The sequence below is a fragment of the Pogona vitticeps genome, chromosome 3 (assembly GCF_051106095.1).
Source record: "Pogona vitticeps strain Pit_001003342236 chromosome 3, PviZW2.1, whole genome shotgun sequence".
Taxonomy (NCBI): domain Eukaryota; kingdom Metazoa; phylum Chordata; class Lepidosauria; order Squamata; family Agamidae; genus Pogona; species Pogona vitticeps.
The window spans coordinates 982,807-998,427 of NC_135785.1; the positions used below are offsets into that span (position 1 = coordinate 982,807).

The window sequence follows — 15,621 nt, forward strand, 5'->3', positions numbered from 1 at the left end:
GCCAGGGGGCCTTTGGGGTAGGCTGTCTCCAGAAGATGGAGTCACGGGCCCAGCGCTTCGACGGGGCCTGGAAACAGACCTGGTAATATTGGTCTCCCTTGAGGCAGCCGCACTCCGCCACCGGCACGCATCGTCCCCCACTCAGGACAAACCCCGCGTCGCACTCGCAGCCCTCCACGCAAGGCTTGCTGCAATTCCGGGGGGCCTGCAGGCTGGAACAGGTGGCCGGACAGGGGCTGGTGCACTGGTTGTAATGGCTGTCGGATGGGCACGGGAGGGCTGCAAGACAAAGGGAGCGGGGTCAAGACCTCAGGCCGGCACCGGCCAGGCCAACGCCGAGAGGCACCGGTCTCTCCACCGCAGCCCAGGCTCTTCCCCTGTCTCCTGGCTGAGATCGCGGAGGTGCCCCCGACGGAGCCTGCGGTCACGCCCTAAACCCAAGCCCACCCCCTGGACCGCACCCTCACGTTCCTTATCCATGTTGTCCCAGGACCAAATTCACAGCGGGGGCAGAGTGGGGGGGGGAGACAGAGAGCTATCAAGAGGAAGCGCCGCAGAGTTTCCTGCCTTCCAGAGAAGGTGCCATGGCTGTCTTTCTCCAAGGAGACCCATGAGAATCCGGTGGGGAGTCCCATCTCTCCTGCCTGTTTTCAAGGAAGAGGATCCTGCCCCCCCCCAAATTGCAGGAAGTGGTCAAGCGGTCCCTCTCCTCCCTGCCCTCTGCTTCTCTAAGCTTTAGTCCTCCACACTGCTCTTTGAAGGTCCTTCCTGAACCCTTGTACCTGGTTCTCCTGAAAGAGTTGTGGCAGAGAATTACTCACGGCAGAAAGTGGCATTCCTCCAGCCCGGCAGGTCCACGCCCGCCCTTTGGCAGGCATCAGCGTAGGCCTCCAAGGCAGGGCACAGGGATTGCTGGCTGCCCCCCAGGGCACACAGGTCAAAGACGCAGTTCTCCAAGAAGCTCCCGGGGCTGATGATGGACAGGCAGACGGCAAAGGGTCCCCCGCTGCTGGTGAGGAGCCCGCAGAACTCCTCGGACCGGTAGAGAGCCTCCTGCTCCGGGGGGCACGGCTCGCTCTCGTTGGCGTGGCCACAGGAGGGCTGGTCGTGCTCTGCGTTGGGAACCTGCCAGCTGTTTCCCAGCTGCGTGGAGTCCTTGGCCTGCTCCCCGTTGGGCATCGCGCGGTCGTCCTCCGGGCGGCTGTTGAAGTTCCCGCACATGCCGCAGGTCTTGTTCGAGTAGCTGGAGGGCACCCGGATTTCCACCGAGTGGTCCGCGTCGTAGGAGACGGAGAGGTGGAAGTCGGTCTCCAGCGTCACGTACCGGCCATCCCTGCCGACGGTCACGGAGCCGTTCAGCATGGTCACAGGAAGCGTTCTCCACACGTGGTTCACCTACGGAGGAGGCAGAGGAAAAGGAACAAGATCTTCCCCGTAGGAGACGCACAGAAACTAGGGAAAACACTTCCCTTCTGTTTAATAAGGAAACGGGGAATTATCTCTCTTTTTTAATGGGTGAGAGAAAACCACTGAAAGTCAGGTTTTGAAGCAGAGCGGAGAACGTGTCGCGCCTTACCAGCACTTGGCCCCTCTCGCTTTTGAGGATTTCGACCCGTTGTCCATAAACCTCCACAAGGACCCGCTGGACGTAGGAGACGGAGGGGATCCCATTGCGGTGCTCGTTCTTGGCCTCAACGTTGAAGGGGGTCAGCCCTGCGGCGTCTCCGCACACCTTGGCCAGGGTGTACGTGCAGGTGCCCATGAAGTGGTGCACCACTTTGTCAAAGGTGTTGTAATGGGGGTCGTTATGGACACGGCAGACCCCCACCACGTACGGGTAGCAGCCTGGGAGGCCGTTCTGGACCCCGCAGAAATGACCCTTTGGGCACTGAGCGCCGGAGCACTCCAGCCGCCCGCCCCGGCGGGGACACGTGCATTTGGAGGAGCAGGTGTCGTCGGTCCACACTTCGGAGCCCACAGGGTAGTGCTGGCCTTGGTGCCAGCATCCGCACTGGTGGCTGGGCACACAGGCACCGCTGTAGAGGAGGAACCCGCTGTCACAGACGCAAGCCTCCACGCAGGGCAGACGGCACGTGGCGGGGGCCTTGGGGTCCACGCAGGTCGCAGGGCAGGCAGTGGCGCACGGTTCGTAGTGGCTGTTGGGCGCACAGGAGACGGCTGTGGGGGGAAAAGGGCGTCCGTGTTAGAGCTCTCTACGACCACCATCTCTGCCCGCTGTGCTGGGATGACCCCATGCTGCGATTCAGAAAGGATCTCCAAAATCTTAAGCACCCAAACGAGGCTGGCTGTGTGAAGGAGGGACGACAATCACTCTTCCTCTGAAGGATGGGCCGGCCCAGCAGCACATCCGTATGTAGGCAGAATAATGCTGGCAGTGGACGTGGTTTGCACCACTTCCGATGAGGTGGGCAAGCCATTGGGTATGGGGGGGAGAGCATGACATATCCCTAGCAAAATCATAGCCCTCAGCCAAGGACATTGCTCCCCCTGCCCACCATGTCCAGACTCCTCTCAAGCCTCCCTCTTTCCGCTCCCAAGGCAAGCTGAGGCCACGGGCTCTCTTCCTCCACACTCACGGCAGAAGGTGGCATTCCTCCAGGGCTCTATGGGGGCCCCCAGGGACCGGCAGGCATCCGCGTAGGATTGCAGGCTCCGGCAGAGGGAGTCGGGGTCCAGAGACAGGGCGCATTGATCGTAAACGCAGCTGACGAAGTGCCCCGTCGGGTCTAAGGCTCCATGGCACTCCCGGAAAGGTCCCGTCCCGTCGGTGATGAGTCCGCAGAGGCCCTGGCTCTGGATTGCTTCCAGTTCGGCCTCTGAGCAGACAGGATCGCTCCCTGAGGAACAGCTAGGAGAGCATAACAAGAACCAAGAGTTAATAGTCTGTCCTCCAGTTTTCCTTTTACGATAATATATCTGCCTTCTGGGTCTCCCATATAATTGATCAAATTTTGAATTCTTCATGAAAATTATTGCCCCCCCCTCTGGCCTTATTTGTTCTATTTGCAATAGAATGTTCTCCTAACATTGGGTGCTTAATAATCTCTCTCTTGATCTTATTTTGAGGAGTTTCCTGTAGTAACATCTACTCCCAATTTTTGAATAGTCTTAATGACTCTTTATTGCAATCATATGCTGTGTATGCTGTCTTTGCCAATATAGGCTTTCTCAGTATTTGTCTAATAGATTTTATATTACAGTGCACAGTGGAGAATCATATTTCACTAAACAATAATAGGTCAAGCAAATGTTATGCGGAAACTTTTAAGAACTGTAAAAGAATTTGCCTGGGGAGAAATTATTCTAGGCAGAGACACAAACTGTATTTTAAACAAAATTGATATGACATCAAAAAATAGAAAGGTGTCAAATGATTAGGAAGCTAATAGAGAGATCAGGTTTTATTGATGGGTGGATATGTTTATATCCTAGAGTAAGGGAATACACGGGGAATGGTGTAAGTCAGTGGTTCTTAAACTTTGTTAATCGGATGTTTTTGAACTGCAACTCCCAGAAACCTCAGCCAGCACAGTTGGTGGTGAAGGCTTCTGGGAGTTGCAGTCCAAAACTTCTGAGTAACCCAAGGTTAAAAACCAGTGGTGTAAGTGTGACTTTATGAAATGTGGGAATAGCAAGTGGTCAACAGTTAAATTACATAATAAGTAAGATGATAGATTACTATGTGAAGCCTTGCATTTTTTACTTGTAAGATGAGGAATTGTCATGATTTATATAAATAAATAATTCTTTTAAAAAAGGAACACCTAGGAGAGGAAAACATGGCCTTGACCTGGTGACCCCCCCACACACACACACACACACATCCGAGTGGGAAATCGGTGCGCTTGCGAGGCACTAGGCACAAACCTGGTGCGGTTGGAGACCTGCCAGCTGTTCCCCAGGCTGGCGGAGTCTGGCTCGAGTTCCCCGCGAGGGTTGAGGAAGTCGTCTGCGGGGTTTCCGTTGTAGTTCCCGCACAGGCCGCACACCCGGCCCTTGTAGGCACTCGGGAGGGTCACCTCCACCTGGTGGTCCCCGTCAAACTTGACCCTCAGCCCAAAGTCCGTTGAGACCACCGAGTAGAAGCCGCTGGTGGACAGGTGGAGCCCCGGCGTTGGGGTGGAGGGGACCGTGGTTTCCTTGCCGTCAGCCTACGGAGAGGTTGAGGCACAGCAGATCAGGACAGATGCTGGAGGGAGAGATGAGGTGCCCAGATACCCGATCCACAGTCCTCCCCGCTTGCTCCCCTCCCAGGCCATACATACCTTCACAGCTCCCCCCTTCTCCAGGGTGATCCGGACACCCAGCACGTCAACGTCCACACTCCGAACGTAGGACACGTGCGTGTTGCCCCACCGGTGCTCGTTGCTTGCTTCCACGTTGAAAGAGGCCAGCTGGGAGCCCTGCGGATCGCACAGCTGCGAGAGGGTGTAGGAGCAGTTGCCCATGAAGTGATGGGTTTGCTTGTCAAAGGTGTAGTAGTGGGGGTCACCGGACACAAGGCAGGTTTCTGGGAGAGAGTCAGAAGAGGGCGAGAAGGCCGGAGCGTTCAGAAACAGGGGAACAGGACCAGCCTCGCCCCACCTCTGCTCCTTCACGGGGGATTCGGCTGGGAGGCTGAGAAAGGTCCTTTCCCATTGCACAGTGGAGCAGGGATGTGTTCAGAAGGGACACGCACACACAGGCCTTGGGGAGACCTCGATCCTGGGGTACTCACCTGAGGTGGGAGGAGCTGGGGTGCTCGTAGTCGTGGTGGTGGTGGTGGTGGTGGTGGTGGTGCTCTCGCTGGGGGTGGGCGGGTGCACATAGCCTGTGATGAGAAAGGACATCTGTTTTTGATCCCACCAGACTCTGGAAGGAGGGGTAGCTGATGGAGACCGTCACGCAGGGCTCCCAACCACCACACACGCACTCTTGGACCCGCAAACGCAGACACAGCGGCACGAAGGGTCTTCTAGGCAGGCTCCGAGGTACAGACCTACTCCGAAGGGCATCACCCCCTCAGGACACACCTAAGCCACTGAAGAAGAATACCAGCCTCCAGGAGGAAGGCCGCTGAGAGGGGCCCAGACCCAGTTCCCACTCAAGCGAGGAGCAGGACGACCAGCAATCTCCACTGCGCCTACCTGGACAGGATCCCTCGGTGAAAGAGATGTCGTCCACGGCCACGTCGCTGCGGAAATCGCCCGCCCGCCCGCTTTCCAGGAGGATCTAGGGAGAGGGAGCACCTCCAGTCAATTTTTGGGATGGGCAGGGAGTCCCCTGGGAGTGCCCGCGTGGCCCTCCCCCCTTTACCTGCACCCGTCCTTTGTGAGCCACGCTGAATTCGCCACTCAGCCACCGGTCGCCCTGGTGTCCCATCCGAGACCAGACCAGCTCGGGGGCTGCACCGTCGGGGACCACGTAAACACGCAGTGTCATGTCGCGGGCCACCCCGTACATGTGATACCAGAAGCGGAAGCAGTAGGGCCCGGACAGAGTGCACGTCGGGCTGAGCAGGCGGGCCACGTCTCCCGGGTTGCCGTGGTTGCCTTCCGTGTAGATGTAGTAACCGTCTGAAAAGGAGAAGCACATGTCGATGCGCAGGAAGCAACAGTGCGGGGAGCAACACAGCATGTTTGGCCTTCCCCCGGGAGTCTCGAAGGGATCCTCCGCAGGCCGGTCTGCATGGGTGAAGCCGTCTTGCCTGGATAAAGTCCGACCGAGTCGCCTCACTGTCGTCCAGCTCTTGAAAGGAGGTCGGCTTCTCTGCTCCGGTCCAGACACGGCCACCTCCCTCCTTCTTTCTTAGCTCTACTAGACTCAGACTCTTCTGCCTCCTCCCCCTCGCTTTCCCTCTCACCTCCTGTGGTGTGGTCATAGGACGGCCCCGTGGTCACCGAGGGTGTCGAGCCTTTATGGCGAGTCCACTCAAAGCTGCTGGTGGCCGACTGAGTCCAGGAGCAGAAGTCCACGTCAAAGGAGCAGGAGAAGTCACACTCCGGGGAGGGAGCTGGGAAAGAACCAGGAAGGAGACCGAGAGGTGACTGGGAACGCCTTGCTCCAGCCCTCGCACGGGGGCAATTCTGCCTCGTGTAAGGGAGAACGATGGGGCTTCCAGCTGCAGGGACCCATCAAGTCTTCTGTCTGTTGCCTCTCCTCACACTGACGGGTCACTCCTGGTCTGTTCATGTGTTTTCCCCCTCAGATCCCCATGCTTGGCCACCATTCCCTAGTGGAGGAGAAGGTCCATTCTCTAATACAGCCCTTCTCGTCTGCCCCCCATGCAGAAGCAGTAGCAGATGGATTTGTGTACCTGCTGTGTTGATTGAAGTAGTTCTTGCAGATGGGGTCGTGGTGGTGGGAAGTGCTGGGTGGATCACAAAGAGTGCGTGAATCGAGACTGTCATTACAGGATTGTTTTGGATTGTTTGGTGGACAATCTTTTTGTCCCTTCTTGCTCTTTCATCTCTGAGTTCTCAGCATGCCTTGTGCATTATGAAAATCTTGTACGTTTGATATTGAATCACAGAACAATGAAGATGGAAGGGGCTTGGAAGAGACCAACGGGCATGCTGGTAAATGCCCATCGTGACCTCCAATGGATGCCTTTATTTCCCTGGCAGATGAGAAGGTCCATGCTCCAAAAGGACCACTGGCTCTCACTTGGGAATTCTGGCAGGATAGGGTCCCCCCACCTCTCTTGGCCCGCTGCCCGCCACCCCCTTCCAGCTAGGACTGAAGGAGCGACATACGTTTCGTGTTGTTTGATGTGGTTCCTTCAGGCGGAGTGGTAGCAGTGAGAAGTGCTAGAGGGATCAAGAATAGTTGGTTGAATTGGATGGTAAGCCAAGGAGCACATTTTCAGCAGAGGAATTCGTTGCCTTTCTGGCCGGCTTATCAGTACAGTGTGTACATTACAGAATCAAATACAGAACCATCATTACCTCGTGAAGGCAGAGAGAACTACAGAGAGCAGCAAGAAAGCAGTGTTAAGATTGCAAATAAAGATGTGAATTTAAGGAACACTTTCCCCCCTCCAAACCATTGGAAAGCTGGAGACTCAGCCGAAGGTATGGTGAGGCTCATTCTCCAAGAGAAAAAGAGGTTCAGGCTGATCCTTCTGGCAGTACAGGGTCTCTCCGCTTCTCTCTGCCTACCACGCCCAAACCCCAGATGCAAAAGCACTGGTAGATGGATCCACGTACCTGCTGTGTTGATCAAGGTAGTTCTTCCAGATGGGAAAGTAGGGGTGAGAAGATCTAGAAGAATCAAAAACAGTGGGTTGAGTAGGACAGTCAACCAAGGAGTGTTCAGGGTTTTTTAAGTGGATAATCTATTTACCCTTCTTACTAATTCTTCTCTGATTTATCAGCATGGCCTGTGCATCATACAGGATTGGATACAGCATCATAGAATCATAAAATAATGAAGTTGAAAGGGGATTGTAAGGCCATCAAATCCAATCCCCTGCTTAATGCAAGGATCCACATTAAATAATATCAGAGAGATGGTTGTCTAGTTTTTCTTGAATTCCTCTAAAGGTGGAGTGCTCACCACCTGTGAAGGCAACTAGTTTCTTTGCCGTACTTCTCTAACAGTTAGGAAGCGTTTTCAGATATTCAACTAAAACCCAGCTTCCAGTAACTTGAGCACCTTGTTGCGTGTCCTGCACTCTGGGCTGATCAAGAACAGATCCTGCCAATCCTTTTTTGACTGTGTATTAAGTATTTTACCAATGCTATCCTATCTCCCCTCAGTCATTTTTTTTTTCTAAAAGTTGAACATGCCCAGTTCTTGCAGTCTTTCCTCGCAGGGTTAGGTTTCCAGACCCATGATCATCCTTGTTGCACTCCTCTCAACTTGTTCCAATTTCTTAGCATCCTTCTTGAAGTGCGGTGTCCAAAACTGGACACAAGACTCAAGACGGGGCCTAACCTCTGAAGACAGATAGAAGTACACAGAGATGGATCCACTTACCTGCTGTATAGATTGGGGTGGTCCGTCCCAGATCATCATCGGGGGTAACTTCTAGGTGGATCAAAAAAAGAGAGGGTTGAGTATGGCATTCATTCAATGGTGTGCATTATCTCTTTTGCTAATTCATCTCTGATTCATGAACGTAGCTTGAACATTATCACAGAACCATAGAAAAGTGAAGTTGGAAGGGGCCCAGAAGGCCATCAAGTCCAACTCTATGCTCAACGCAGGAATACAATCAAAGCTCATCTGCCAGGTGATTATCTAAGTTCAAAACATGTTTATAAAACCTTATAGAGCCTTTGATGCCGTAGAGGGATGGCCTACAAGGGGGAGGGGGTCCACTTACCTTCTGTACTGATTGGGGTGGTTCTTCCCACATCATGATCATCGGGGGTAACTCCTAGGTGGATCAAGAAAAGAGGGCTGAGCATGGCATTCATTCAATGGTGTGCATTATCTCTTTTGCTAATTCATCTCTGATTCATGAACGTAGCTTGAACATTATCAAAGAATCATAGAAAAGTGAAGTTGGAAGGGGCCCAGAAGGCCATCAAGTCTAACGCTCTCCTCAACACACAAATACAATCAAAGCTCATCTGCCAGGTGGTTGATTATCTAAGTTCAAAACATGTTTATAAGGTTTTAGAAAAACCTTATAGAGCCTTTGATGGCATAGAGGGATGGCCTACAAGGGGGAGGGGGTCCACTTACCTTCTGTATTGATTGGGGTGGTTCTTCCCACATCATCATCGGGGGTAACTCCTAGGTGGATCAAGAAAAGAGGGTTGAGTATTGCATTCGGTCAATGGTGTGTATTCTCTCTTTTACTAATTCATCTCTGATTCATGAACGTAGCTTGAACATTATCAAAGAATCATAGAAAAGTGAAGTTGGAAGGGGCCCAGAAGGCCATCAAGTCTAACGCTCTCCTCAACACACAAATACAATGAAAGCTCATCTGCCAGGTGATTGATTATCTAAGTTCAAAACATGTTTATAAGGTTTTAGAAAAACCTTACAGAGCCTTTGATGGCATAGAGGGATGGCCTACAAGGGGGAGGGGGTCCACTTACCTTCTGTATTGATTGGGGTGGTTCTTCCCACATCATCATCGGGGGTAACTCCTAGGTGGATCAAGAAAAGAGGGCTGAGCATGGCATTCAGTCAATGGTGTGTATTCTCTCTTTTACTAATTCATCTCTGATTCATGAACGTTATCCAAGAATCATAGAAAAGTGAAGTTGGAAGGGGCCCAGAAGGCCATCAAGTCCAACTCTATGCTCAACGCAGGAATACAATCAAAGCTCATCTGCCAGGTGATTATCTAAGTTGAAAACATGTTTATAAAACCTTATAGAGCCTTTGATGGCATAGAGGGATGGCCTACAAGGGGGAGGGGGTCCACTTACCTTCTGTATTGATTGGGGTGGTTCTTCCCACATCATCATCGGGGGTAACTCCTAGGTGGATCAAGAAAAGAGGGTTGAGTATTGCATTCATTCAATGGTGTGCATTATCTCTTTTGCTAATTCATCTCTGATTCATGAACGTAGCTTGAACGTTATCACAGAATCATAGAAAAGTGAAGTTGGAAGGAGCCCAGAAGGCCATCAAGTCTAACTCTCTCCTCAACACACAAATACAATGAAAGCTCATCTGCCAGGTGATTGATTATCTAAGTTCAAAACATGTTTATAAGGTTTTAGAAAAACCTTATAGAGCCTTTGATGGCATAGAGGGATGGCCTACAAGGGGGAGGGGGTCCACTTACCTTCTGTATTGATTGGGGTGGTTCTTCCCACATCATCATCGGGGGTAACTCCTAGGTGGATCAAGAAAAGAGGGCTGAGCATGGCATTCATTCAATGGTGTGCATTATCTCTTTTGCTAATTCATCTCTGATTCATGAACGTAGCTTGAACATTATCACAGAATCATAGAAAAGTGAAGTTGGAAGGAGCCCAGAAGGCCATCAAGTCCAACTCTATTCTCAACGCAGGAATACAATCAAAGCTCATCTGCCAGGTGATTATCTAAGTTCAAAACATGTTTATAAGGTTTTAGAAAAACCTTATAGAGCCTTTGATGGCATAGAGGGATGGCCTACAAGGGGGAGGGGGTCCACTTACCTTCTGTATTGATTGGAGTGGTTCTTCCCACATCATCATCGGGGGTAACTCCTAGGTGGATCAAGAAAAGAGGGCTGAGCATGGCATTCAGTCAATGGTGTGCATTATCTCTTTTGCTAATTCATCTCTGATTCATGAACGTAGCTTGAACGTTATCAAAGAATCATAGAAAAGTGAAGTTGGAAGGGGCCCAGAAGGCCATCAAGTCTAACGCTCTCCTCAACACACAAATACAATCAAAGCTCATCTGCCAGGTGGTTGATTATCTAAGTTCAAAACATGTTTATAAGGTTTTAGAAAAACCTTATAAGGTTTTAGAAAAACCTTATAAGGTTTTAGAAAAACCTTATAAGGTTTTAGAAAAACCTTATAGAGCCTTTGATGGCATAGAGGGATGGCCTACAAGGGGGAGGGGGTCCACTTACCTTCTGTATTGATTGGGGTGGTTCTTCCCACATCATCATCGGGGGTAACTCCTAGGTGGATCAAGAAAAGAGGGTTGAGTATTGCATTCGGTCAATGGTGTGTATTCTCTCTTTTACTAATTCATCTCTGATTCATGAACGTAGCTTGAACATTATCAAAGAATCATAGAAAAGTGAAGTTGGAAGGGGCCCAGAAGGCCATCAAGTCCAACTCTATGCTCAACGCAGGAATACAATCAAAGCTCATCTGCCAGGTGATTATCTAAGTTCAAAACATGTTTATAAAACCTTATAGAGCCTTTGATGGCATAGAGGGATGGCCTACAAGGGGGAGGGGGTCCACTTACCTTCTGTATTGATTGGGGTGGTTCTTCCCACATCATCATCGGGGGTAACTCCTAGGTGGATCAAGAAAAGAGGGCTGAGCATGGCATTCAGTCAATGGTGTGCATTATCTCCTCCTAACCCAAATCAGGTAACACAAATCAAAACTAAAACACAAGATATAGAAGGGAAAATGAAAAATACAGACGCCAGACTAGATAAAGCTGAAGAAAGTGTACAGCAGATACAGAGAGACCAAAGGCAATGCCAGGACAGGCTAATAATGCTGGAAATGGAACGTGCTCTTAAGATGCTAAGAATTCAAAATGTACCAGAAAAGGGATCTGAGGACTTGGAGACAGTAATGAGTGAAGCCCTCGCACCAGCAATAGAGATGGATGTAGCGGAATTCCGCCAAGGTCTGGAAGCAGCCTTCAGAGTGAGTACAGCATATGTTAGAAAAAATAATTTACCTAAAGAAGTACATTTGAGATTCACGAAGAAGGCAATCAGGGATAAGGTTTTAAGGGCTTCACAAGAAAAACAATTGATAATAGAAGACAAGAAAATTAATGTCTTAAAGCAAATCCCATGGCAAGTGAGACAGAGAAGAAAGGAATATGCATCTTTGGCACAGCTACTCCAACAAAATGGAATCTCATATAGATGGCTAACACCAGAAGGGCTATTTTTTCGGATTGATACACAGAGATACAACATAACATCCCCGATGAAGGCACAAAACTTCATAGAAAAAAATGAGAAGAAGCTAAAAAAAACTAACAACAAGGAATCAGAAGAAAGATCTCGAGAGGAACAAAGCCAACTATCACAAGCAGAATCAGAAACAGAGACAGAAGAACAAGAAGCAATAGAGCCAAGATGTACTAGAAGCATGATGAAGAAAAAACAAAAGGATAGTAATTTAAATCAAGATGACTAGAAAACAATTGAAGATTTTATCAGTAAACGTAAACGGCCTAAACTCACCCCAAAAGCGAAAAAAGATCTTTCTACAACTGCAGAAACAGAAATCTGATGTTATATGCATCCAAGAAACGCATGTGAAAAGAAAGGATTTGAAATTATTAGAATGGCCAAGATTAGGAAAACTATTTGCGGCTTCAGACGTGAGCAAAAAGAAGAAAGGAGTAGCTATTTTTATTAAGAAGGAATGGGAGCCCTCCCTGATTTTTGCCTCAGAGGATGGAAGGATAGTAATGGTGGAAATCCAAAGAGAATCTAAGAAATTCCTAATAGTCAATATTTATGCACCAAATGGAAATCAAGAAAACTTTTATAAACAATTGCAGCGAGAATTGGCAAATAAAGAGTATGATCATTACTGCATAATTGGAGATTATAATGCTGTTTTCGACAGAGAACTAGACACAAAAACAGAAAAATCTAATAGAAAGAAGAGAAGCACAATTCCAAGAAATTTCCTACAATTAGCAGAAGAATTAAATATGGTGGATGCATGGAGAACATGTAATCCAAAGACAAGGGATTACACTTTCTACTCTAACAGGCATAAATCGTGGTCAAGGATTGATACATGTTGGATATCAACAAACCTAATGAAAGAGTTGGAACAAATACATATCTTACCGAATACATTTGCAGACCATAACCCAATTTTGTTACAAATAGGAAGTAGAACAAGAGAATTCACTTGGAAGCTGAATATATTACATCTAAAAAATGAAAAATTTAAGAAACAAGTAAAAGAAGAAATGGACTTTTTCTTTAAACAGAATATGAGACCAGATACCTCAATGTTTATGATATGGGAGGCAAGTAAGGCCTTTTTTAGAGGAATAGCCATAAGATTTGCAGCTAAACAAAAAAGAGAAAGACAGAAAAAATATGAGACTCTGGAAAGTAGATTAGCCATAGAGGAGAGGCAGTTGAAACAAAACCCAACAAACAAAGAACTTATAGAGAAGATAAAACTTACACAACATCAGATAAATATATTGCTCACTGAAGAAACCGCAAAGAAGTTCAAATTTGCAAAGCAAAATTTTTTTGAGAATGCAAATAAACCAGGAAGATGGTTAGCATACAAATTAAGGAAAGAGAAGGAGAAGACAATAATCCAAACTTTGAAAGACGAAAAGGGAACAGAAAAATTCAAACAGGAAGAAATAAAGAAAATTGCTGAAGATTTTTATAGGAAGTTATATGAGAAAAAAGAAGTGGATGGAGAAGCCCAGGAAGAATATTTGTGGAAGCACAATAAAATGAAATTGACTAAAGAACAAATTCAGGCCTTAAATGAGCCTATAACGTATGCAGAAATTACAGAAGCCCTTAAAAAACAAAAAAATGGGAAAGCACCAGGCCCAGATGGACTACCAGCAGAATACTACAAAGAACTGGAAGAGGTGCTTCTCCAGCCATTTAAAAAGCTTCTAGAATGCATTGAAGAAGAAGGGAAAATACCAGCAACATGGACTGAAGCAACAATCTCTCTTATACATAAGGAAAACACGGAAGGTAAAGAAATACAAAATTATAGGCCAATTTCATTGTTGAATGTGGACTACAAAATATATGCGACTATCCTGGCAACTAGATTGAAAAGAATTTTAACCCACTTGATACATCAAGATCAGTCTGGGTTTCTCCCTAAAAGAAAGATGAAGAATAATATAAGGATAGTTTTAAATGCCCTGGAATACTATGAAGTACACCCGGAGAAACAGATGGCTATGATATTCTTGGATGCGGAAAAAGCATTTGATAATCTTGACTGGAATTTTATGATGCACACATTGAAAACACTGCAGGTTGGAGAAAGATTCATGAAACTAATTAAAGCAATATATACGGAGCAAAAGGCAAAAGTAAAAATCAATGGCGAACTATCAAAAGAAATCCAAATACAGAAAGGTACTAGACAGGGGTGCCCACTCTCCCCACTCCTGTTTATTTTGACTCTGGAAATACTAAACGAACAAATTAGAAACAAAAAAGAATTGAAAGGATTAAAAGTGAAAGGTCAAGTCTACAAACTCCAGGCCTTTGCGGATGATTTAGTTATCATATTGGAAGAACCATTGGATTCAATAGAGGACCTGATGACAACGTTAAGAATTTTTGGTGACATGGCAGGAATGAGAATAAACCAAAAGAAGACTAAATTACTTACCAAAAACATGAGAGAACATGAAAGACAAGAGCTAATAGAGAAGACGAACTTTCATGAGGAGAAGAAAATCCGATATTTAGGAATACAAATTACAAAAAAGACAAGTACATTATTCAAAGATAACTACATGAAACTAATGAAGGAGATACAGAACAATTTGGAGAAATGGGACAAATTACAACTATCGTTGTTGGGAAGAATTGCAGCAATTAAAATGACTATTTTACCAAAAATCCTATTCTTATTTCAGTCAATCCCTATAATATTAAAACAGTCATTTTTCAAAGAATTTAATAAGATAATCATGAGATTTATATGGCAAGGTAAAAAACCAAGAATTAAAATTAAGGCAATGCAAGATGCTAAGCAGAGGGGTGGCTTTGGTCTTCCTGACTGGGTTCTGTATTATAGAGCTTGTATTCTAGATTGGATAAAAGAATGGATAACTCTAGAAAATGATAGATTACTTAGCTTGGAGGGACATGATTTGCAATTAGGCTGGCATGCCTATTTATGGTATAAAAAGGACAAAGAACAAAAAATTTTTAATTCACATATGATAAGAAGAGCTTTACTGGGAATGTGGAGAAAAATTGTACAACAAATTTATTACAAAATACCTGTATGGGTGTCACCGTTAGAGGCCTTTATCCAACCCAGTCTTATGACAAAAACAAACTTTTTAAAATATCAAGATCTATTAAAAAAGGATGGTGAACTAAAGTCTAAAGAAGAGCTATAGTCACAGAATATATATATAGAGTGGTGGCCTAGAGCACAGCTAGAATCTAGATATACAAAAGATAAAATAGAAGGCTTCTACTTAGAGCAAACGATTTTTGACAAACTTTTATTAGGTTCAAAAGAACAAACTGTTAAGAAAATGTATAATTATATGTTGGAAATTAAGATGCAAGATGAAATGGTTAAAGAATGTATGATTAAGTGGGCACAAAATATAGGGCATAACATTGATATTGATCAATGGCTGAAAATATGGCAAAATAATATAAAGCTTACAAGATCGGTGAACTTTAAAGAGAATATATATAAGATGTTTTATAGATGGCACATGACCCCAGAAAAATTGTCAAAGATGTATACAGATGTATCAAATAAGTGTTGGAAATGTGAATCACAAGTGGGAAGCTATTATCATATGTGGTGGTCATGTGGAGTAGCGAAACAATATTGGAAAAGAGTACATGTAATGTTGGAACAAATATTGCTCTGTAAAGTGCCATTAACCCCAGAACTGTTTTTATTGAGTATGATACCTGAAAATATAGATAAGTCAAAGAATTATATAGTTATATACATAGTTACGGCAGCTAGAATCTTATATGCTAAAAATTGGAAAAGATCAACGGTACCGAAACAAGAAGATCTTATTGAAAAGATACGGGAAATAGCCGAAATGGACATTTTATCAGAAGTTATGAAGGACTATCCCTTGCAAAAGGCAACAGAAAGATGGGATCTATTTAACAAGTGGACAGAATCAACAGGCAGCTTGTGAACAGTACATATTGAAAGGAGAACTGAATCTAGAAGGCAGAAAAGAGTAAATAGAATAATTTAAAATCTTGATATGGCAATAGGT

At 46.5% G+C, this 15,621-nt stretch overlaps 2 protein-coding genes and 1 long non-coding RNA gene across 3 annotated transcripts in view; all 3 read right to left on the bottom strand.

The window, feature by feature from the left end:
• LOC140705552 (IgGFc-binding protein) overlaps positions 1-4,850 on the bottom strand; it is a 50,867-nt gene extending 46,017 nt beyond the window's left edge. The window contains exons 1-7 of the mRNA XM_072993283.2: positions 4,739-4,850; positions 4,287-4,531; positions 3,889-4,172; positions 2,598-2,869; positions 1,577-2,178; positions 822-1,395; positions 80-279 (exon numbers count right to left, since the gene is read on the bottom strand). Coding sequence (XP_072849384.2) covers positions 80-279; positions 822-1,395; positions 1,577-2,178; positions 2,598-2,869; positions 3,889-4,172; positions 4,287-4,531; positions 4,739-4,850 — 2,289 coding nt within the window. The remainder of the gene's footprint in view (positions 1-79; positions 280-821; positions 1,396-1,576; positions 2,179-2,597; positions 2,870-3,888; positions 4,173-4,286; positions 4,532-4,738) is intronic.
• A 352-nt stretch (positions 4,851-5,202) lies between these two features.
• Positions 5,203-6,410, bottom strand: LOC144587761 (MAM domain-containing protein 2-like). Its single transcript, XM_078389004.1, has 3 exons — positions 6,317-6,410; positions 5,864-6,013; positions 5,203-5,576 (listed from the first exon to the last, which is right to left on the bottom strand). Exons 1-3 carry the CDS (start codon positions 6,408-6,410, stop codon positions 5,233-5,235), a joined length of 588 nt encoding a protein of 195 aa, XP_078245130.1. The 3' UTR covers positions 5,203-5,232.
• A 798-nt stretch (positions 6,411-7,208) lies between these two features.
• On the bottom strand, positions 7,209-8,763 carry LOC144587953 (uncharacterized). Its single transcript, XR_013543222.1, has 3 exons — positions 8,695-8,763; positions 7,981-8,031; positions 7,209-7,262 (listed from the first exon to the last, which is right to left on the bottom strand). It is a non-coding gene; the product is annotated as an uncharacterized LOC144587953 (long non-coding RNA).
• Between the last annotated feature and the right edge of the window lie 6,858 nt (positions 8,764-15,621).

Bases quoted from the DNA above. Each gene is read 5' to 3' on its own strand.
- LOC144587761 (XM_078389004.1), bottom strand. From the start codon at position 6,410: ATGACAGTCTCGATTCACGCACTCTTTGTGATCCACCCAGCACTTCCC. The intron at 6,014-6,316 runs GTACACAAATCC...GTTCTTTCCCAG, and splicing joins TACTTCAATCAACACAGCAG to CTCCCTCCCCGGAGTGTGAC. The intron at 5,577-5,863 runs GTGAGAGGGAAA...TCTCCTTTTCAG, and splicing joins CTATGACCACACCACAGGAG to ACGGTTACTACATCTACACG.